This window comes from Marmota flaviventris, chromosome 2, assembly GCF_047511675.1.
Source record: "Marmota flaviventris isolate mMarFla1 chromosome 2, mMarFla1.hap1, whole genome shotgun sequence".
NCBI classification, from domain to species: domain Eukaryota; kingdom Metazoa; phylum Chordata; class Mammalia; order Rodentia; family Sciuridae; genus Marmota; species Marmota flaviventris.
In genome coordinates this window covers 202,995,195-203,017,077 of record NC_092499.1, presented here as the reverse complement: position 1 = coordinate 203,017,077, position 21,883 = coordinate 202,995,195, and the positions used below count along the sequence as shown (strand labels likewise).

Here is a 21,883-nt window from a genome sequence, read left to right as displayed (position 1 = left end):
ACACAACCAAAGAATTCAGCCAGAGTATTCTCCACAGAAGAAAGAAGGTGGAAAATAGAAGCAGGAGAAAATCCACCATGTCTGTTTGCAAAGAGGGTGTGAGTGCCTCATGGCCGTGGGAGGGTGTCAGTCCACAGTTCAAGGGACCTCACAAAGTCCACAGTGGATTAAAAAAAAAATTTCACTGCCTCCACCCAGGACAATTTAACCTACAGGTAAATAACAGTGAGCTGGAGTGCAGGTTAGTGGCAGAACACTTGCCTCATATACTGGGTTTAATCCCTAACTCAGCAAAAAAATTTAAAAATGGGGCCATGGGCTTTCACTGAAGTAGGAGCTGGGCATGATGACCACACCTGTAACCCAGCAACTTGGGAAGCTGAGCAGGAGGAATGCAAGTTCAAGGCCAACCTGGACAACTTAGCAAGACCCTGTCTCAAAAGGAAAAAGTGCTCGAGTTGCAGCTCAGTGGTAGAGCACTCCTGAGTTCAATCCCCAGTGCTACAAAAGAAAACCAAAAGCAAACAGCTCAAGTAGGACAGAAATCTGTGAGTCTCTATTTACTGCAATGTACTCCATGTCATTTTCTCGCACACAGTAAGTGCACAGGGTGGAGTGGAGTGCTCATGTTAGAATGCCAGACATGAAGGAGTGACAACTGGGAATGCCAACGCTCAGTCCATCCTCATGGACCACTTGCAAAAATGGAGGGCAGTAGCTGCAGTGGGAAAGCCTGCCAGACACCGCCACGTCCAGGTGAGGGATGTCTGCCTCACCCGCATCGGGATGTATGGGCAGGAGTTTTTGACTGCCCCCGAGAAGATCCAGACACAAATCGAGGCACCTGACCTATATGCTTGGCAATGAGAAGGCTCAGAAAGACCAAGAAAGGCTGGGGAGCTGCTCCATCATGAGGAGCCTGCAGAGATGCTGTGGCCATATGCATCAGTCCTGGGTCAAGTGACCATCAGGGAAGCGCAGTCACTGGTCTGAACATGGATTGCAGACTAGGTGGTGGTACCCCTGAGAGCTGCCCTCTGGCTATGCTGAAGTACCTTATTTATAGGGAACACATGCAAATGGTCTGGGGTCCAGCATCAAAGGCCTAGAAGAGGGTGTACGTCCATGCACACGCCTGGATGAGGGGAGCATGGAGGGCCAGTCAGTTGCAGAAAGCCTGCTGCAAGGACAGCAGAGCTTCTTGGATTGTCCTTACAGTTAATAAACAGAAAAAATAAATAGGCTGTAACATAACATCACAGTCATGGTGAAGTGAGAGAAGCACAGGGATGGAGAAGACCCTCAAGATGGCTGGCAGCAGACCTTTGCCCTGAAGGAAGAGTCCAAAAGCAGTGGGGCAGAAGCCAGAGGTGGTAGGCTGGGTGCTCCCTGTGTCAAGGGAGAACAGGTGCCTATGGCGAAGTCATCTCTGGAAATTCATTTTCAGGCATAACTGAGTTGCTACCAACAGATCCTCACTGAAGGATGTTCTGAATGTGTTTCAGGCAGAGGAAAGAGATCCCAGATGGAAGTGTCCACTGTTCAAGGGACCTTCATGTGAGAGACATGTCCTGGTATCCTGGGAGGGTCTAAAGATAAGCACTGGCCACACAGCAGTGCTCAGGAAGCCCTGAGCTCTGATGGCCTAGGCATAGCATACAGGGCCACAGGAGAGGACAGAGCTGCAGAGAAGAACCTGGAACCAGAGAGAGCAGTCATCCCAAAGGAGGGCAAGAAGGGAAAGGGACCTCTAGAGCCCATGAGGCTGGTGGACCAAAGCCTGGAGCAAAATCAGGCCAAGTGGGCACTGTCCAGCACAGCCTCAGGCAGGAGAAGGCTGGTGGCAGATCCAGGCTGGCAGAGGCCATGCCTGCCTCTGAGGATTTAAGGCAGCATAATGTGGCTGAGGGGTCTTTCCATCCTGATGGGCTGCATGGAGGTGGCCTTCTCAACTGCAGCCTCAGGTATCGAGAGAGGAGTGCAGAACTCATGGGGTGTGGAGCACCATCCCCACCAGCACTGCCTGCCCAGGCACTCTGCTTGGGTGGCAGGTGCCAGGATAAGGCAGCCCCAGGACCCAGGACCCAGCAACTCCTCCATCCCCAGTTTGCTTGTTTTCTAAGGAAACAACTTTTTTTTTAAAAACACTCTCTGCCAAGTTTTATTAAAGAAAAATTTTACATGTTTCACTTTTCACCAGTCTGTTCTGGCATGCTTCTAATGATATCAGAATCACTGGATCAGTGATAGTGTGCACACACTGTAGTATTTTCCACATGCTGTGCCCAGTTCAATATTGGGCCACTGTAGTGATGGACACCAGTTTTGGCCAACATGGCAAAGTATTCTATTTCAAATTTCCTCAAAGCTGGACAGTTGTTGGCGAGGATGACCAATTTCGCTTTGCCCTGTCTGATCATCTTCAGAGTTTGCTTGTACCTCAGTACATACTTTCCACTTTTCATAACAAGCTGGAGCCGAGAGTTCATCGACTCCAGAGACTTTTGCATCTTTTTTGCGGCCACCATCTTCCTGCCATAGAGCTAGAAAGAGGAAACAACATTTTTTTTTTTTAAAGAGAGAGAATTTTTTTTTTTTTTTTAATATTTATTTTTTAGTTTTCGGCGGACACAACATCTTTGTTTGTATGTGGTGCTGAGGATCGAACCCAGGGCCTTACACGTGCTAGGTGAGCGCTCTACTGTTGAGCCACAACCCCAGCCCCAGGAAACATTCTATTTTCATCCTTTGGTTCTAATAATTGCTTACTTACTAGGATTGAATAGGATATTTTACCTTCTCAGCAGGGAGGACGGTCCCCTGACTTTGAAATGGTCATGTGTGAGCCTCATGCAGGATGGGGTGCTGTTTCTTGCTCTGTGGCCTGGCCTGGCAGCAGGGGTCATTCATAGTGCTTGTGATTTTTTATTAACGTTACATTTTTATGATGTAAGGTGTGTATATTATTTTTAAGGTTTGCTCAGACTGTCTGGAGGAAGAGTGCGCCACAGGCTTTTTTGCATTTGGTCAGCTCAGCCCTCCCCATTCCCAGACACATTGCACTTGTGGGCAGCAGCATGCCAAGTGTGCGTACAGGACTGGGCCTACTCCACTGGAGCACTCTGTGGCAAGGCTGGGGCTTCAGAGCCTCAAAGAGGCTCTCCTCCCTACCATGAACCCTGGTGCAGGCTCCAGCAGCAGAGCAGAGCAGGGGAGGACAGGCTGTAGCTCTCTCAGACCAGAGTCCAGGCTGAGTTGACCCTGACCTCTTTGCTTTCTGCAGTATGACGAGCATGTGATTAGCCCCAAGGAGTTTGTGCACCTGGCGGGGAAGTCCACTCTGAAGGACTGGAAAAGAGCCATCCGGATGAATGGTATCATGCTCAGGTGGGTACCTGTAGGTGCACATGGGGGTGGCTCACAGCCCTTGCTTTTCCCCTTTGGTTCTGGATTTTTGAAAAGCTGTGTGTTAGATGTGGTGGGTGCATATAGCTCTTTCCGCTCTGCTCACGCCTTACAGAGTATGGGTCCACTCAGCAGGGACATTGTCAGACTTTTAGCATTGTTTTTGTTTGTTTTTTGCCAGATCTCATTTTATTTTTCACCCATTCTTCACTTGGGGCCTCTGGTGACTGTCACTGTTAAAAAGTTAAGGGCTATCCTGGTGTCTGCCTCAGGTAGGCACCCAGATCAAGCTCAGCATGGTCTTCTATATCAGCCTTATTTCTTTTTGTCCTCATTTTAAAAAAAATTTCTAGGGGCATTAAAATCATACACAGTGGTGGGATTCCTGATGCCATGTTTATGTGTGCACATAACACAATTGGTCAGGCTTGTTCCCAGCAACTTCCTTTCCCTGCCCTCCTCCCTTCCTTCTCCCCTCCCATATATATATATATATATGTTTGTGTGTGTGTGTATATGTGTATATATATACATATATATATGTGTATATGTATATGTATATATGTATATTTACTTGTAGATGGACACAATACCTTTATTTTGTTTATTTTCTTTAATGTGGTGCCAGGGATCGAATCCAGTGCCTCATGATGCTAGGCAAGTGCTCTACCACTAAACCACAATCCTAGCCCCTCTCCCCTCCCTTTTTGTCTTACTTTTGCCGCAGTCTCATTCGGACTACACAGATAGCTGGTAAACCTTGCTGGCTTGCGTTCTTTGTGACCTGTGAGCCATAACTGGTCTGTGTACCTGGAGGTGTGGGTGTTGCAGAGAGGGGGCCCCCAGCCAGTATCCACCTTGCCTCCTGGGAAGATGCCCTTCTCTGTGCAGAGTGAGAGTTTGGCTTCAGGGCCTGCCACCAGCCCCAGAACATTCCCCACACCTCTCAGCCAGTCCCACCCAGGAGCCTCTGGTTTTCTCGAACATGGTGGGTGGGCTAGGGAGGCGTGTTGTGAGCTGTACATGTGTCTAAGGCCAGGTCTGCCCAAAGGCTCAGCATGGTGGGAGCCCCTGACCTTGTTTACAGTCGTGGCAGGCTTGCTGAGAAATGCCAGACCAGGTCTGGGACCTGGGAAGGCAGGTCCTCAGGATGTGCAGTGGTCATGAGCACTCTCCTGCAGTTGCTGGCCTCCTTTCCTGTCTGCCTTTTGAACGCCCAGGCCTCTCCTGAGAGAGTGGCTCCCATGTCTCTGACTCAGAACTGGCCACAGGTGATGCAGTGGACTAAGCCATCTCCCCTGGGTCTTCAGTTACAGCATGGACTGGGCACCTCCAGATGTCTGCCGGCCAGTGCATATGTCTCCTTCCTATGGACAGGGCCCTGAATGGGGGGCAGAGCCCTGCATCTGCAGCACGTTCTCATTGGAACTTCATAACTTTATGTGCCCGGGAGAGTGCGGTTCCCCTCCCACCTCAAGAGACCCTGGCAGTTTAGCTGGACGGCCCAAGTCAGAGTGGGGAATGAATTGTATTGGGCTGGGTCTCACCTGGGTTCTTGGTCCTCTTCACAGGAAGATCATGGACTCAGGGGAGCTGGACTTCTACCAGCATGACAAGGTCTGCTCCAACACCTGCCGCAGCACAAAGATAGACCTCTCGGGGGCCCGTGTGTCCCTGAGCAGCCCCACGGCCACAGAGTACCTCCCACTCACACCTGCTGCAGCGGATGGTAGGTAGAGGAATAGGAGGAAGGTCTCACAGACTGACCTCCTCTGGCTGCCTTGGTGCCTCCTGCCCCTCCCTCTCTCACAAAGGAAGTCTGGTGATTGCTAGGTTTATGGAACCGGAGATGGTCACCTTTGTCTTGACAGGAGTGTGTGGAATCCTGAAGGGACTGCCTGTGTCCCGGCCTCCTCCCTCTCCCAGCCCTTCCCACATTTGGAACAGTGCCCCTCAGTGCTTGTGGCTTTTAGAGCAGCTTGTAGCTCTCTCTTCTGGCAGCTTGGATGCTGGTGATGATCTGGATTGTTCTTCCATAGGGATAAGGTGTTCCTGGGATTCCTTTCAGCTTCTTTTTTTGAAAAATATTTTTAGTTGTAGTTGGGCACAGTACCTTTATTTTATTTATTTATTTATTTTTATGTGTTGCTGAGGACTGAACCCAGCGCCTCGCACATGCTAGGGGAGTGCTCTACTGCTGAGCCACAACCCCAGCCCTTTCTTCCAACTTCTTCTTCTTCTTTTTTTTAAGATGGACACAATATCTTTATTTATTTATATTTTATGTGGTGCTCAGGATGAAACCCAGTACCTCACAAATGTGAGGCAAGCGCTCTGCCAATGAGCTGTAACCCTGGCCCCTTTTTCCAGCTTCTTGAAGGAGAAGTGTTCTTTTTTCTTTCTTTGATGGTGGTGCGGGGTGCTTGGGGATTGAACCAGGCCTCTCAGCTACATCCCCACCCCAAGCCCTTTTTATTTTATTCTGAGATTTTTTTTTTTTTTCTTCATTCCTTTTTTTTTTGTTCTGGAGATTGAATACAGGGCATATCACTGAGCTGTCCTTTTTATTTTTAGACAGTGTCTTGTTAAGTTGCTGAGGCTGGCCTAAAACTTGTGATTCTCCTATCTCAGCCTCCCAAGTTGCTGGGATGACAGGCATAGCCTCCGTGCCTGATTTGAGAAAGTCTTCTTAAACCAAGGCCGTATCAAGGTTGGGTCCTGAGTCCCCATCGTGTTACCTAGCAATGTCTGGCAGTGCTTTCTTTCTAGCACTGTCTCTTGCTATGCCTAAGTTGTCACTCCATGGCATTGGGTGGAGTAAGCTCCTGTGTGATGGGGTGGTCCTGTCATTCATTCCAGATGGGCTGATGGTAGGGGCTTCAGTGGTCCCTGGTTGGAGGAGAATGGGGCCCATGGTGGCCTGAGGCCTTGTTGTTCCCCACATCCTTCTCTGTGTTCTGCCTGGTAGGTGGGCTGAGTCCTGAGCAGCATAGGGACACTGCCTGTGGTGGTCGGGAGCTGGCTATTGTCAGCCTTTCCTTGGTTAGTGGCTACAGTTTGCAACATTCTGAGGGTACCTTCTGCTTAGCCCTTTCCTGGACCACAGCTCCAGGCCAGATGTTTGAAGTCTGGCAAGCATGAGGAGGCATGCAGTCAGCATCCTAGGCAGCATACCCAGGGCTTGGTTCAGACTCTCTGCCCTGCCTTATTAAAGTGGGCTGTGGGTGATCAGCCAGGATAGGTGGGCACCCCTTTACTTAGGTCTGTTCCACCCAAGAAAGGCACAGTCAGGGACAAGGTATATCTGGGCTGCTTTAGCCTGAATCTCTGAGAACCTTTCGCTTATCTCTGGGTAGTCAGAGAAAGGTGGTACACCTGCCCAAGCCATGACAAGTGTTGGCTCATGCCTCACTTGATTCCAACACATCTTTGATGAGGGCAGAGCTGGCATAGGCTGGAAAGTTACCAAAACATCCGTCTGTTTCCGGGTCTGCTTCTTAGCCAGGCCTGGGCATGAAGCCTGTTGGAAACTCCAGGACGCAAATACAAACTACAGACAGTTAGGGTTTGTAGCTACTGGAAATGTACTTGGGACAAGCCAGAATAGATGACTTGTCTTTCTTGATTTAGAAAAGTAGAAATATGATTGATTCATGTTAAGATCATGGTGGCATAATGAAAGATAGACAGTGGTAAAAAGAAAGCTAGGGTGACTGGTTCCACACCCATCTGTGGGGCCACATGGGCAGGAATCTCCACCAGCCCCTGCATTGAATCACACAGTGATGGGTGGAGGGCTGTTTCCTGTTCTTTGTCCTGTGTGTGTGTTCAAAGAAGTCATTCAAGTAACCCGGACATAAGGCAGGGAGTCCTTTGGTTGCTCTAGTCAGGCACAGCCTCGGGAGGGAGGCAGGACCTCCAGGTGTGGGAGCTGCCCCATGTCACACTCACCACGGCTCCACTCTGCTCGTAGTGAATGGCTCTCCTGCCACCATCACCATAGAGACATGTGAGGACCCCAGCGACTGGACCACAGCCATTGGAGGTATGTCCCTGTAGGCTTTCACAAGTGCACATAGTGGGGAAGCTGTCATCCGTACTCTGGCCATCATTGTCCCAGCGGGGGCGGGGGGTGGTGGTGGTGGTGGTTAAGACAGAGCTCAGCCACTGGCCCGTTAGACATGGGCTGTAACACGCCCTGACCTCCCTGGGCAGTGTCCTTATGGCTGTCCAGGGCAGCAGTGCTCTTACTACTCACCCAACCTCTTCCTGCTCACTCGACCTCTTCTTCCCCAACAGATGACACATTTGCCTTCTGGCGGGGGCTAAAGGATGCTGGCCTGCTGGACGAGGTCATTCAAGAATTCCAGCAGGAACTGGAGGAAACTATGAAAGGCCTGCAGCAGAGGGTGCAGGACCCTCCCCTGCAGCTCCGAGGTAAGGGAGATTGAGCTGCCCCCTTGCTGGCTCCCCCAGGCCCTGCTGTGTAGCTGGGACAGAGGCCTGCTGTGCTGAGGGGACTGGGGCGGGGTGTGTGCAGCCTGTGTTCTAGACATCTGTGGAGCTGGCTCCTGCCAATGCAGCCCTGAGGAGCTGGCCTCTGAATGGGCTGGATGGGGCCTGGGTGTTCACCAAGTGCCTGCATTGCTCCTTTCAGATGCTGTCCTCCTCAACAACATTGTACAGAACTTTGGCATGCTGGACCTAGTAAAGAAGGTGCTGGCCAGCCACAAGTGTCAAATGGACCGCTCTCGGGAGCAGTATGCCCGGGACCTGGCAGGTACACCAGCAACAGATGGGGGGATCGGGGTCTCCACGGCTACCTCTGGGCTTCTCTCTGTCATAGCTGTGCATGTGAGCTTTTCTTCTGGGGCCTGGCAAGTGAGGACATAGGCATCATACAGGAGTCAGTAAAACTCAACAGCCATGGTCCTTAGACCTCCAGGCTGGAGGCAGAGGTCACAGCGCCTACCGACCTCCCTGCAAGGCCAAGTGGCTATTTAAGAGAAGTGGAGAGAAAAGGAAGGGCCACCCTGCCACCAGCAGATGCGCCTTGTGTCCTTTGCATCTGCTCCCAGCTCCTGCTCTTGTGGTCCTTTGTGTGTGCACTGCACATGAGTGTGAATAGGCTTACTTGGCCCCAAGGGCAGCTTTGCCTGCAGAGACTGCCTGGCACACGGCTTTCACCTGGGAGCAGTGGCCCTGGTTGTCCCCTCTGCTGGCCTCACCTTAGGCAGGGGGCCCTGGGTGTCTGGTGCTGGTGGCTCCTGGGCTACCTTGTGGTGACATCTGTGTCCCTGCAGCCCTGGAGCAGCAGTGTGACGAGCATCGGCGCCGTGCCCGGGAACTGAAGCACAAATCCCAGCACCTCAGCAATGTGCTCATGACACTCACACCTGTGCCCCTGCCACCCCCTGCCAAGCGGCCTCGGCTTGCACGCGCCACGTCTGGACCAGCTGCTGTGGCCTCGCAGGTGCTCACCCAGTCCGCGCAGATTGCCCTCGGCCCAGGCGTGCCTGTGCCCCAGCTGGCCAGTGTGCCACTTGGTAAAGTGGTATCCACGCTGCCCTCGGCTGTCCTGGGCAAGGGCTCTCCTCAGGCTCCACCAGCCAGCTCGCCAGCCTCGCCGCTGCTCGGTGGCTACACAGTCCTGGCCTCCTCAGGCTCCAGCTTCCCCAGCACAGTGGAGATCCACCCGGACGCATCCAGCCTCACAGTCCTAAGTACAGCAGCCATGCAGGACGGCAGCACTGTGCTGAAGGTGGTCAGTCCGCTACAACTGCTCACGCTTCCCAGCCTGGGCCCCACCCTGCAGAATGTGGCTCAGGCGTCACCTGCAGGCAGCACAATAGTGACAGTGCCCACTGCCACGGCCCCAGGGCCTGAGGAACACACAACCACCATTGAGGTGGCTGCTGTGGCAGAGGACCATGAGCAGAAGTAGCCAGGAGCCTAGGCCTCTTGCAGGGTATGTCCTGGGAGGGTGAGGCCCCTCAGGGCGGGTGGAGCTGGCTGCCTCTCCTCAGGCCGCTGCAGGCAGAGGCCATGGGGCTGGCTCAGCACAGGCAGGTCTAGTGGGCTGAACCAAAGAGAGGCATCACTAGGCAAGTGAGAAGACAGATGCCAGCAACCTGGAAGATGGGTCTTCAAGTCCAAACTTCCTCCCCTTTTCTCTTGGGAAATAGACTTTCCACCTGTTGCTTGTTGATACTGTTTACACATTGGGCCTTGAGCAGGAGCCAGGGGAACAGTGGCCAGGAGGAGTGCATCTGGGTGCAGCCAGGTGCAGGCAGCAGAGCCAGGACGGCAGGTGCCTGAGACCCTGAAGGTGCTGGTAGTGCCAGAGCCCGCCAAGTCACTGAGGTCCTGGTGCCCACGCGCCGTCTCGGGGACGTTACTAACACATGTCTTGGGAACTGTACCCAAGTGTGGAAACCCATGGATCCTATGGATTTGGTTTCTTCCCACAGTTTTCTGTAGGGTTAGTGTGGCCACGCCCCACTCCTCTGCCTGTGTGGGAATGTGCACCCTGGGGGCCAAGATGCAGGCCCCGGGCAGCACCTGCCCCCACCCCAGGTGCTTAGATGGGGCACCCAGGCATACCAGGCAGGGTCAGGAGCCATTGATCACGTGCTACAGGTGTTTTTAAGTGAATTGCTTAGTAGGCTTCCAGGAAGAATCAAATTTGTAGCATTTTCAACCAAAACAATGCTGAGTGCCTAGGCTTCCCAAGGCAGCTCTGGTATGGGCCTGGAGCACTTGTGTATGCACCTGGCCAGGTGCTGGAGTTCCTGGGCAGTGCCCCTCCCCAAGATGAGGCTCTTTGTGGGGTTTGTATAGGGGTGTTCCTTCAGACTTGGGGGTGCTGAGATGGCCCCTGTGTGCAGTCAGCTGATGGGACCCCCAGAGCATAGAGCAGGCCAGTTGGGGGACGTGGGGCCCAAGATATTCCAGGAAGGGCTGTCTGTTGACAGTTTGCAGATCAGGGTTTGGGATCTCGAGGAAGACCAGGCAGGGGGCTATCCTCCAGGCCAGAGCCTCTGGAGCTAGACATTTCAGGAAGTGGGATAATCCCTGGGGCCAGTTATCCACAGACCCTTCTGGTGGTTGTTGGCCAAGAACCCCACAGCAGGAGAAGGCTGCAGTCCCTCTTTGCTGCCTTGAAAGGAACTAGCTGTCCCTCTCTCTGTCCATCCATCCCACTAAGTGCCCAGACCCAACCTTTACACCTTTGTTTTGACCAGGGCCCCATGTCAAGCTACTGTTCTGTTTCTTATTTTCTTTCTGTTACATCCTTGTTTGCTGTTTGGGCGTGATGTTTATCTATTTGTGTACATACTCCTTTTTTTAAACTCATGTTTATTTGAGTTTCAAGTTCTGTGACATGGGGCAGCATGACCTTGTGGGCCTCAGGAGGATGCAGGTGTGGGCATGGCCCAGCAGCTCAGGCAATGTAAGACATGGTGTCACTGGTGGGGACCTATGGGGCTTCCCTTGGCCGGCATCTGCCATGCTCTCTGCCTGCCTTTCCGGCTATAGAGCATTTTCCCTCTGTAAGATTCAGATGGGACTGTTTCAGCCCCTGCCTCTCCGTCCACGGAGGCACTGGAAGGTTCAGTTACCTTCAGAGCCATATACATAAGCCCCAGACCAACTTAGAATTAATTCCCTTCCCTTTCTCATGGTGCCCCAGACTGCCCTCAGCCATCTGCCACCAGCCCCTCCCACAGGAACCCACCTCACTGTGGGTGGAGGGCTTGCTCACCCCCCTGGCTCCTGCAGGGCCTGCTGGTTGCTCGGGGGTGGGGGGGTGTTTGGGCCTCCCACTGCTCCTCAAGGCTGGCCAGGGTCTATCCAGTGGCTGCCTTCAGTTTAGTTTTCTGAGGAAATGGGACTGGATTTGGTGTTTGCAGAGGGTGTGAGCTCAGTGCATGCCCAGAGGCACCTGGGGAAGGGCATTGCTTGAGTTTCACTTTCTATGTTTTGCAAGTATCTGCTTGGTACTTTGACATAAAATAAAAACCTTTTTCATTAATTCTGTGTCTGGCTCTGGGAATGGCAGGCTGTGGAGGGAATGAGTTTATGAAAATGCCCCCACCCCCATGGTGGACAGGGCCATCCTATCTTGGGCTCCTCACAGACACCTGCTAAGTCCTTTCCACATGTGGTCAGGGGTTCTTGAGTCAAGCATTTTCATAACAACACCAGGCGCCATTTGGTGTCACCCTTCCTGTGGAGTGGGGTGGGTTTTCTGCAGGTCTGACATGGACCAGGACAGTCTCTGTGCCAGTGTCTGCTGCTAACTCAGAGGATAGCTTTTGAGCAGCAGGGCCGTGCTGAACACAGCAAGGGTCCTGCTGGAGAAGCCATGCCTCACCCAGGGCTTCCACCAGGGGCCCTTCAAGCTGGTCATCTCCTCCTTGCCCTTTCTCCAGTGCCCCCGCACCTCCCTGGCCCTGTGTCCCAGGGCTCCACAGGTTCACACCCCACCACCACCCAGAAAATCCCTGTGTGGAGAGGCCAGTGTTGTGGGAGACAGAAGAGCATGTGCTTTGAAAGTGCGCAGTCCCTCAGGGTCCCAATCCAAAGACCTGTTCTCCAGACCTGGAGCTCCTCTGCACGCACATGTCTGCAGCAGCAAAGTGCTGGGCACAGTGGCACATGTCTGATCCCAGCTGCTGGGGGGTGGTGGTGCTGGGGCCAGGACCAGAACTCAGTGGTAGAACACATGCCTGGTGTGCATGAGGCTTTGGGTTCATTCCCAGCACCACAGAAAAGGTGTATACATAAAAAGTAAATAAAAAGGGCTGGGGATGCAGCCCAGTGGTAAAGCATCCCTTGGTTCAATCTCCAGTACCAAAAAAAGCTAATGAACATGCTATGGCCTCGGTGGCCTCCCTCCCCATAACATCTCTAGGCACCTTGGATTCAGTGGGTCCAAGACAGACGTGCTGCTTTATTTTCTACTCTGAATCTGCTCCTTCTTGTTGCTCGTCTCTGGGGAGGGCAGCACCACTTGCCCAGCTTCAGGCCCCCTCTCTGCCAGTGCCCTTGGAGATGCACCCTGCTCTGCCTCTTTCAGGCTAAGATGACCTCTCCCTGCTCCAGCCTCTAGCTCACACTCCCCACTGCCCATTCTCCATGTTGTGGCCTCTCTTTGTTATTCAAATGCTGACCCTGCCAGGACTCCCCTCTTCTCTGGAGAGGGCTGTACCCTTAGTAGTGCCCTGTGATATCTACTTCTGATACTCAGGGTTCACAGCTGCAGAATGTGAATGTATAAGCTCAGAAGAGTTGGCTCTGGGCTTGTTCCTACCAAGGGGACGTCCCTGGGGGTCACTTCAGCAATGGCCACTCAAGGTCAAGGACACAGGAGTGGAGGACTGAGCAGTAGCTGCCTGTCTCACCAGGGCTTCAGAGCCATAGAAGACAGAGTCCCCATGGGGCTGGCACTGAGTGAGGGTCCACTGTCTGGGTGGACCACATTCTACTTGTCCATGCCCTCTCAAAGGACACCTAGGCTGTCACCAGGTTTTGGCTGCTGGGAATAAAGCTGCTGTAAACAACCATGTGCAGGTTTTTGTGTGGCTGTGGTCTTCAGCTCCTTGGAGTAAATGCCAAGGAATGTGACTGCTGGCTTGCAATCTGCCTTCCAGAGTGACCGCACTATGGTGTACCCTCCCAGAGGCAGATGCCATGCAGTGGCACTCCCAGGAGTGGGGGCCGTGTGTCAGGTGTGGGGGGGTGCTCCTGCTGCTGCTCTGCTCTGCATCCCCAGTGACCTTTGTGGAGGCCTCTGTGTGCTACTCTGCACACTTCTTTGTGGAGGCCTCTGTGTGCTTGCTGCTCTGCACACCTCTGGGAGGCTCCTGTTCAGGCAGGCCTTTTGCCCACCAGTTTCGTTTATATATATGTTATAGTCGGACACAATACATATTTATTTATTTGTTTATATGTGGTGCTAAGGATCGAACCCAGGGCCTCGCACGTGCTGGGTGAGTACTCTATCACTGAGCCCCAGCCCCAGTCCCCAGTTTCATTTTCTTATTGCTGACTTGTTTTGTTCTGGGTTGCAGGTTTTTGTTTTTAATCTTGAGATGGGGTCTCCCTGTACCGCCAGGCTGACCTCAGACTCCTGATCAAATGATCCTCCTGCTTTTATCGTTGAGTTTTAAGTTTTAGGAGGTTGGTTGGTTGGTTGGTTTTAATTCATGTGTTTTGTATATTAGTACTTTATCAGCTATGTCTTTTGCAAGCATTTTCTTCCAGGCTGTGGCTTGTCCTCATTCTCTTATGAAAGATGTCCTCATCTTTCACAGGGAAAAATAAAGTCCCATCCCTTTTTTGTGATTCTGAGGATCAAACCCATGTCCTTGCATTTGCTAGGCAGGCTTTGCCACTGAGCTAACCCCAGCCCTCTTCTTGGAGCTTTCCAGTTTGGCGTCTCATACTTGGCTCCATGGCCCATCCTGAGTGATCTCGTGGAAGGCCAGGTTTGTGCCTATGTCCTCGCCATTGTGTGTTTTTTTTTTTTTAATATATTTTTTTTCGTTATAGGTGGACACAATATCTGTATTTTATTTCTGTGTGGTGCTGAGGATCAAATCCAGTTCCTCATGGATGGTAGGCGAGCACTCTACCTCTGAGCCACAACCCCAGCCTGCCATTGTGGTTTTTGTATGTGGATGTCCACTTGTCCAGCACTCTTTTGCTAAAAAAGGAGTCTTTTTTTTTTTTTTCTATTGCATTTCTTTTGCTCCTTTGTCAAAGATCAGTCAACTGTATTATGTGGGTCTGTTCCAGGAGTCTCTGTTCTACTTGACCATGTATTTATGGTCATGTATTTATCTATTCTTTTACCATACTGTTTTGATCACTAGAGCTTTATATTAAGTCTCAAAGTTGAGTAGCTTCTGTCCTCTCTCTTTTGTCTCTATAAAGCCTATGATCACTTTATTGGCATTCTCAAGACAATTTGCTGGGATTGCCTCAAATCTATAGATTAACATGAGTGCTTTATACATTTGATAGGATACTAGCCTTATGCGGTGGTCATGCCTATCATCCCAGCAGCTCAGGAGGCCGAGGCAGGAGGATTGCAAGTTCAAAGCCAGCCTGGGCAACTAAGTGAGGCCCTAAGCAACTTAGCAAGACCCTGTCTCACAATTAAAAAAAAAAAAAAAAAAAAAAAGGCATGGGGGATGCTGGGGATGTGGCTCGATGGTTAAGTGCCCCTGGGTTCAATCCCTGGTACCAAAGGAAAAGTTAGGACACTAGCTATCAGTGATCAGTGCAACTTCTTGCTTAGGTTTTCAAGTAAGTGTAAACACATTTAGTGGGTTGAGCAGTCAGTCAGGAGATGGTGGCTCATGGTACTGTACACACGGAGAAGTAGAATGGACGGTTCAGAGTTATTACATGCAGTAAAGATGGTATTTCGGGAATTTTTTTTTTTTTTTTTAATTCTGGAGGTTGAACACAGGCACATTTTACTACTGAGCTATATCCCCAGCCCTTTTTTTTAGGGAAAAAAAAATTCTTTTAATTGTGAGACAGGATCTTGCTAAGTTGCCCAGGCTGGAGTAGACTTTATGACCCTCCTGCCTCAGTCTTCTGAGTTGCTGGGATCACAGGTGTGCATTACAGGTGTGCCTGGCTCAGGAAACTGATTGCAGATCCCAGTTCAAGAAGTAAAAAACATTCTTTTTTGGTGGATTTCCTCCTTCATTAAGCAGTGTCTCTTCTTTGATTTATCTTGTGTTATTTGGTTTTGCCCTAAATTCTAGTTTGATGTTAATATTGCTATGCTAGCATTTATTTATTCATTTTTGATTGATAGATGCCTTTCATATTTTTTTCTTTTTTACTTGTTTTTTATTGTATCTATGGTAAGTCACAAGTACTGTATTCTCTTTATTTATTTGTTTTGTGGTACAGAGGAGCAACACCCAGCGCTTCACCACTGAACTACATCTACAACCCTGTTAAAATTTTTTTTTTTTTTTTTTAATTTGAGTCAGGGTCTCAATAAATTGCCCAGGCTGGCCTCAAATTTGGGAATCCTCCTGCCTCAGCCTCCTGAGTAGCTGGGATTACAGGCATGGATCACTGTACCTGGCTTTTCTTTTTAAATCCATCTTGTGATCTTTAGTCTATTACTAGGATAATTTAATCCTTTTACATTTATTGCAGTTATTGGTTTATTTGGATGCATGTCTTTCATTAAGTTGTTCCATAGGCTGAAGTATTTCTGCAGAATTTTCTCTCTCGTGTGCCTGTCCATGCAGTGCTGGGGGTCAAACCCAGGGCCTCACACATGCTGGGCCAGTGCTCTACCGCTAAGCTACACCCCTAGACCAGGAATTTTCTTGACTTATGTTTTTTTCTGCGTTGGTCTCTGCCTTTTCTTTCTTTTTTTTTTCTAAAGTGCTGATGACTCTTGACTTTCTTCTTTCATGTGATGGCTTTAAAAAATTTACCAGGTATGGTGGTGCCTCCCTGTTAATAAGTAAATAAATAAATAAAATGTTCATGAAGTCTATGGCACGCCTCCCACAAAAGTTGGGGGTCTAATTCCCCACCCCTTGGTTTTGGACCAGCCTGGTGACTCTTTTTTTTTTTTTTTTTTTGGTACTGGAGATTAGACCCCAAGCCACACTGAGCCACATCCTGTGCCCGTTTTATTTTATTTATTTATTAGTACCAGGAATTGAACTCAGGGGCACTCAACCACTGAGCCATATCCCCAGCCCTATTTTGTATTTTATTTAGAGACAGGGTCTCACTGAATTGCTCAGTGCTTCACCATTGCTAAGGCTGTCTTTGAACTTGTGATCCTCCTGCCTCAGCCTCCAGAACCTCTGGGATTACAGGCATGTGCCACTATGCCTGGCTTATTTTTAATTTTTGATACAGCGTCTCACTAAGTTGCTTAGGGTTTCACTAAATTGCTGAGACTGGCTTTGAACTTGTGATCCTCCTGCCTCAGCCTCCGTAGGTGCTGGCATTACAGGAGTGTGCCACCACACCTGGCCTTGGGACTCACTTTTGAGGACTAGAATGTGGCAGCAATCAGGTTGGACTGGGAGAAGATGGTGGAGTTTCCATTCACCCTTTCTCCCCTGCCCACCATTTTGGACTTCAGCTGTTATGTTGGGTGATCTCGTAGAAGTGGAGGTAGGTGCTTAAGGAGCCTCAGGTGCCTCCTGCTGCAGAATCCACCTCTCTGGCTGAGGATCTGGGTATCATAAGACCAGCTGACTTTTGAGTCTGTGCCTGTGTCTTTTGTGGCCATCATGGAGGGTTGTTTTATGTCTGGGTTTTGGGTCACTTGTCATAGTCATACTGACTGGAACTTGCTGTCTTAATCAACTTTCCTTCTGAGCCCAGGTCCTGCTCATTGTTTGGTACCTGAGGGGATGCTCCGTGGTGTGTGGTGCTGGACCCTCTCTGTGCAGAGGGGTTGGCATGGGGCAGTTCCACCTGGGCCGGTTGGTTATATGTGCAGCTCCTGCACCATGAGGGTAGAGTGGGTGTGTGCAAGTTCTGATCGCTGCCTCTGGCCTGGGTGGATGCCTTGCTTGGTGGGCAGGGTGGGCTGCCCAAGGCCCTGCCAGATCCATCTGGCTCCAGCTCCTGACTCCATGAGGGATGGGGTAGGTGGCACCTTGGGCTCCCCAAGCAACCGGAGGCCAATATCGGCTTGAGGCTGGCCTGCTGCACTCCTGGTGCACTGTTCCTTCTTGATATCTGGGTGAGCAGGAAGTGCATAGCCACACATGTACACACACAAATTGTGCTGTGGTGAAACGTACGTTCAGTGAAACACAGCACTCCGGAGGACTGTGGCTGAGTCTCGGCGATGGACAGAGAACTGTGGCCCTGGCTGAGGTAGGGCATTCCCTCCTTCCCCTTCCCAACCACTCCCCACTCTGCTACCATGACCTGGTTCACAGCTGCTCCTTAGCGTCGTGTAATGCAACCATACATCGAAAATGTCTGTGTGTTGTTGGGCTCAGTGGCCAGGTCTGCATCTCAGCTACCAAGGAGGCTGAGGCAGGAGGATTGTAAGTGCCAGGCAGGTTGGTAACTTAGCAAGATCCTGTCTCAAAATAAAAAAGTAAAAAGGGCTGGGGTGTAGCACAGTGGCAGAGCACCCCTGGGTTCAGCCCCCAGCACCATGAAGGAAAGAGAAAGTGCAGGTGTGTTTCATCTCCTTGGGCAGGTGTGGTAGGCATGCAGTTGTTTAGTCATGAGGTCAATGTTCATTTGACTTTGCCAGAAACTTCCAAACTGGTTTCTGAGCTGGCTGCAGCATCTGGTGCCTCCTCCATGCCTGGGAGCGTCCAACTTCATCCAGGTACACAGCCTCACCTCAGGAGCTCTGGTTTGTGTCTCCAAAGGACTTCATGTGGAGTGTCTTTTTGTGCTTTTGGTCATTTTTATATTTTTTATGTGAGGTGTGTCTCAAATATTTTGTTCATTTTTAGAAACCAGCCTTTAATTTTTGAATTTTAAAAATTTGAAACAATCTCAGGCAAGGAGTTAACTCAGAGGCAGAGCTTGTCCAGCATAGCAAGGCCCTGGGTTCTATCCCTAGCACCCAAAAAAACCAAACAAAGCAAAACAAAAAACCAAAACCTGCTCTGGATTCCTTAGGTCTGTTTATTTTTAATATATCTCCTCTGTTGATAGTTTACCTTTTCATTTTTATCACTGATGTCCTTTAAAGTGCAGGAGTTCTGATATTTGTGGAAACAATTTACCAATTTTTCCATCAGTGCTTCCATGTCCTTTCAGAGAAGGGGCTGCCTCCCCAGGCTGTGAGGAGCTCTGGTTCCCACATCTCACTCCATGTTCAGTTGGCCCTGGGAGCCCTTGAGCTGGGGTGCAGGTCAGGCCTGGCTCCCCCCGTCCCCCCCCAGCTTCAGCTCAGTGGTCCCAGCACCATTGTTGAAGACACTCTTCTGCTTGGCCCTCGAGGAGATTCTAGCTGCACACCTGGGTCTGGGCTGGCTCCCCACACTGGCAACTGTGTTCCATCCAGCTTCTACAAGCTTGGGGTCACCCAGGCAGCCACACTGGCCACGAGTAGCTACACAGTTCTTCCTGTCCTCTGCACACTGGCCAATCCCCAGTCACAACCACAGGCCCTAGAGGTGCCTGGTATGCACAGGGAGTGGCAGTGGAGCAGACACCCTGGAAGGTAACAGGCAGGTGTCACAGTGAGGGCTGAGGCCAGAGGCCAGGAGTATGGACTTGACCCTCTGGGTTCCCAGAGCAAGCCACGTCTAGGTGTCAAGGAGGAGCAGCACACAGGGAGGCTGTGGAGGAAGGGAGGGTGGACTGTGTCCCCTACCTGACTTCTTCTTCTGGGCATGCCATCCCACAAAGCACGAGGGGAGCCAGGCTCTGCAGGACCAAGTGTCTAGGAATTTGGAATGGTCACCCCCCCAGCCCCAACAAAAGGGATCCCCCATGGCCTTGTTGGGCCTGCAGCCGCAGGCTGATGTGGTGGGATACTCCTGCCCACCCCTCTCCTTATACTGAGCGCATCCCCTCTCCCAGTCATTCTAGAGAGTTGGCTATGGAGTGGAGCACTCAGAATGACAAGGCAAGATGCCACCTGGGGGCATGGACCCTTGGGGACACCCATGACATGCTCTTAGGAGGGTTTTAATCAAGTTATGAGTCTGATGGGGGTGGGGCAGCCCAGGCTGGGCACTGTGGGTGGGGACTAGCAGGGAAGTACAGCCCCCCCCTCTACTGGGGACTGATTTGACGCATGCAGTTTGGGGAGGAGTGAGGTTGGGTTGGAGGCCCTGCAGAGATGCTGAGGGGGCAGGGCAAGGGGGCATCTGGGAGCACCCAGGGCCTAGGTGCTTCCTTGGCAATGTCTGTCTGGTACAGATGCAGCCCCTCCCCTGATCCCAGGAGGAGGGGATCTGTGTCTTTCCCTGGCTTAAGCCAGGATCCCTGGGTGCTGACAAAATCTAGACATTGCCATACCGCAGCCACCACACTTGGCCACCTGGTCACTCCTAGATGAGCTTCTGCCAGAGCAGAAGTTCCTGGGTGGGGGGAGGGGGACAGGTATTGGGTGCTGCTTAAGTGTCACAGCCAGAGCTGCTTAGAGCAAAAGATGCCCCTCAGAAAAGCTGGGCCTTGCCCCCAGACCACAGGAGACCTGGGCTGAATTTCCTCCATGGCTCCTAGCACTGGCAGAGGGCAAAGCCAGGCTAGGCACCGTGGACTCTGGGAACAAATGGTTCAGGAGATGAAGCTGAGTGGGGGATGGGAACGCACTTTGTTTCTTTTTAATTTGATTTTTTTCCCATACTAGGAATTAAACCCAGGGTTTCACATGTGCTAGCCAGGAGATAGGCAGGTGCTACACCACTGAGCTACACTCCCAGCACCTCCTCTTTTTTTTCAGTACCAGAGATTGAACCCAGGGGTGTTAACCCCTGAGCCACATCTCTAGCCCTTTTTTATATTTTGTTTAGAGTCAGGGTTTTGTTAAGTTGCTTAGGGCTTGGCTAAATTGCTGAAACTGGCTTTGAACTCATAATCCTCCTGTCTCAGCTTCCCGAGCTGCTGGGATTACAGGTGTGCACCACAGTGGCCAATTTCTAGTTCCTTTGTGGTGCGTGCAGTATTGGATCACATGCTTTGCCTACTTTTCTCTTAGGCTGGATATTTTTCTGAATTTTTAAGATCTTTAAAATACTAAATCTTTAGATCTTTAAAATACTAAAGAACTGAGAATCTCACTGTGACATGAGCTAGGCTTGCTTTGCTCTCGTGTGGCTGGACCTGTCAGCGCACACAGGTAGATGTTTAACAGCTGGCTCTATGAGAAGGAAAGAATTATTGAACACTGTCCCTCATAGTCTGCTCGGAGTACAGAGTCCCTTAGTCCTGAGTGGGAAGGAGTATGCCCAACATGCTGGCCGCAGGGATGGGCCCTCCTTCGGAAGGCCAGTCCTATACAAGACTACTGACTGGCAGACACGTTCTGCCTAGGTTTCTTCCAGGGTCTCTGTGGTGGTTGCGTTTCCTGTTTTAATCTTCTGTCACTATTTGCATCAAGGCCTTCCCCAGTCTGCTGTTTTTGTTTCAGGATGTGACGATTGTTAACCAGGCTTGAACAATCTGACTTCCCCTGTGGTCTGAAGCGCTGCCACTCTTCACAGGTGACACTGGCATGTGCTTGGGTTGGCTTCAGGGCTCTCTGCTAAGCCCTGAAATCTGCTGATGTGCTTGTGCTCATGCTCTTCCTTCAGGGGTTTGCAGTGGCACATGCTCGGAATACTCTTTCTAGCGATTGTCCTGCCTATTCTTGTTTATGAGATGCTTTCCCAAAAGAATCTTACAACCAGTGTGTCTACTATGTCCCATTTCCTTTGGCACTTCATTGTAATTTGCATTATTTAGACAGATTTAGGGTTAGGTCTTCCTGTGTGAGAACAGAGCCCTCTTGCTGTCTCAGCAGTGCCCCATGATCCCCAGGAGTACCCGAAGATCTTCTTGCATGTTTTTCAACTTCATTTCTCGTGCTGCTCCTGTTTGGGAATCTCTTTCTCGTCCTCTTTTCTGATATCTGTGTGTTCAGAGGCTCCTGGTTATTGGTGTGTGCCCAGCGGTAGAGCTTCTGCTTGACACTTGCCTGGCGGGAGGGAGATTGGAGACAGATGTGCCTTATTGTTTGAGGGACCACAGAGCTGCAGTAGCTATCAACTGCCGTGTAACAAGCCACCCAAACCTAGTGCTTAAAACCACAATAAACATTTATGATCTCGCTGCTGGAAGTGACAAGGTGTGGTTCCGGCTTGGCGTCTACTGAGGCTGCAGTCAGGCTGTTGGCCAGGGCTGGAGGTTGGCAGGAGCCTCAGTTCTCCCCGATATAGCTTCCCTCTGGGAGGAGTGGTCCTGGGGTGTCCCCCAACATGTGTGGTCAGAGAGAGCAGGGAGGGAGGAAGTTGGCAGTCTTTTTTGATACCCAGCCAGTTTTGTACCAGGCTCCCTGGTTGCTCAGGTTGGCCTTTGCAGTGGGCGAGATCAGGATCCTGCGCCCACAGTTTCCTGGCTCAGCTGGGGATCAGCTGGCTGTGTAGCCTTTGGGGTGACTGCTGCGCTCAGCTGATGGTGGCCCTTCTCCACAAGGCCAGGAGGTTAGGCACAGCTCAAGAGAGGTTGTGTAATGCTCCTGGCTCTTCAAGTCATAGCTTGGACCTCTTCATTTGTTTTAGGGGGTTGGATGTAGTCACTAGAGCCTCAGAGGGATGTTTCCTTTTAGGAAAGGGCCCCTCCCCCTGCAGAACTCTCAGCCCGTTCCCCCTCCCCAGTACTCCTTTCTAGCCAGAGTGCACTTGTGCGGGCTCCGGGGTCTGCAAGAAAGTGCTCCTCACCTCCACTAGGAATACCTTTTAAACCCCAAATGGGCATGGCACCATTAGCCATCTGCCCAGGTTGAAAC

At 51.1% G+C, this 21,883-nt stretch overlaps 1 protein-coding gene, 1 long non-coding RNA gene and 1 pseudogene across 4 annotated transcripts in view; 2 read left to right on the top strand and 1 right to left on the bottom strand.

The window, feature by feature from the left end:
• Gmeb2 (glucocorticoid modulatory element binding protein 2) overlaps positions 1-11,440 on the top strand; it is a 28,864-nt gene extending 17,424 nt beyond the window's left edge. For 2 of the 3 annotated variants that reach the window (XM_027954146.2, XM_027954147.2), the window contains exons 5-10: positions 3,284-3,387; positions 4,977-5,134; positions 7,379-7,450; positions 7,705-7,842; positions 8,063-8,185; positions 8,709-11,440. In XM_027954146.2, the coding sequence (XP_027809947.1) occupies positions 3,284-3,387; positions 4,977-5,134; positions 7,379-7,450; positions 7,705-7,842; positions 8,063-8,185; positions 8,709-9,349 (1,236 nt within the window). In that variant the 3' untranslated portion in view covers positions 9,350-11,440. Of the gene's footprint in view, positions 1-598; positions 757-3,283; positions 3,388-4,976; positions 5,135-7,378; positions 7,451-7,704; positions 7,843-8,062; positions 8,186-8,708 lie in introns of all 3 variants that reach the window. The other variant, XM_027954148.2, reaches the window with a different exon arrangement.
• LOC114106940 (large ribosomal subunit protein eL30 pseudogene) lies at positions 2,187-2,543 on the bottom strand (annotated as a pseudogene).
• A 5,630-nt stretch (positions 11,441-17,070) lies between the features above and the next one.
• Positions 17,071-21,215, top strand: LOC114107017 (uncharacterized). Its single transcript, XR_003585272.2, has 2 exons — positions 17,071-17,295; positions 20,528-21,215. It is a non-coding gene; the product is annotated as an uncharacterized lncRNA (long non-coding RNA).
• The last annotated feature ends 668 nt before the right edge of the window (positions 21,216-21,883 follow it).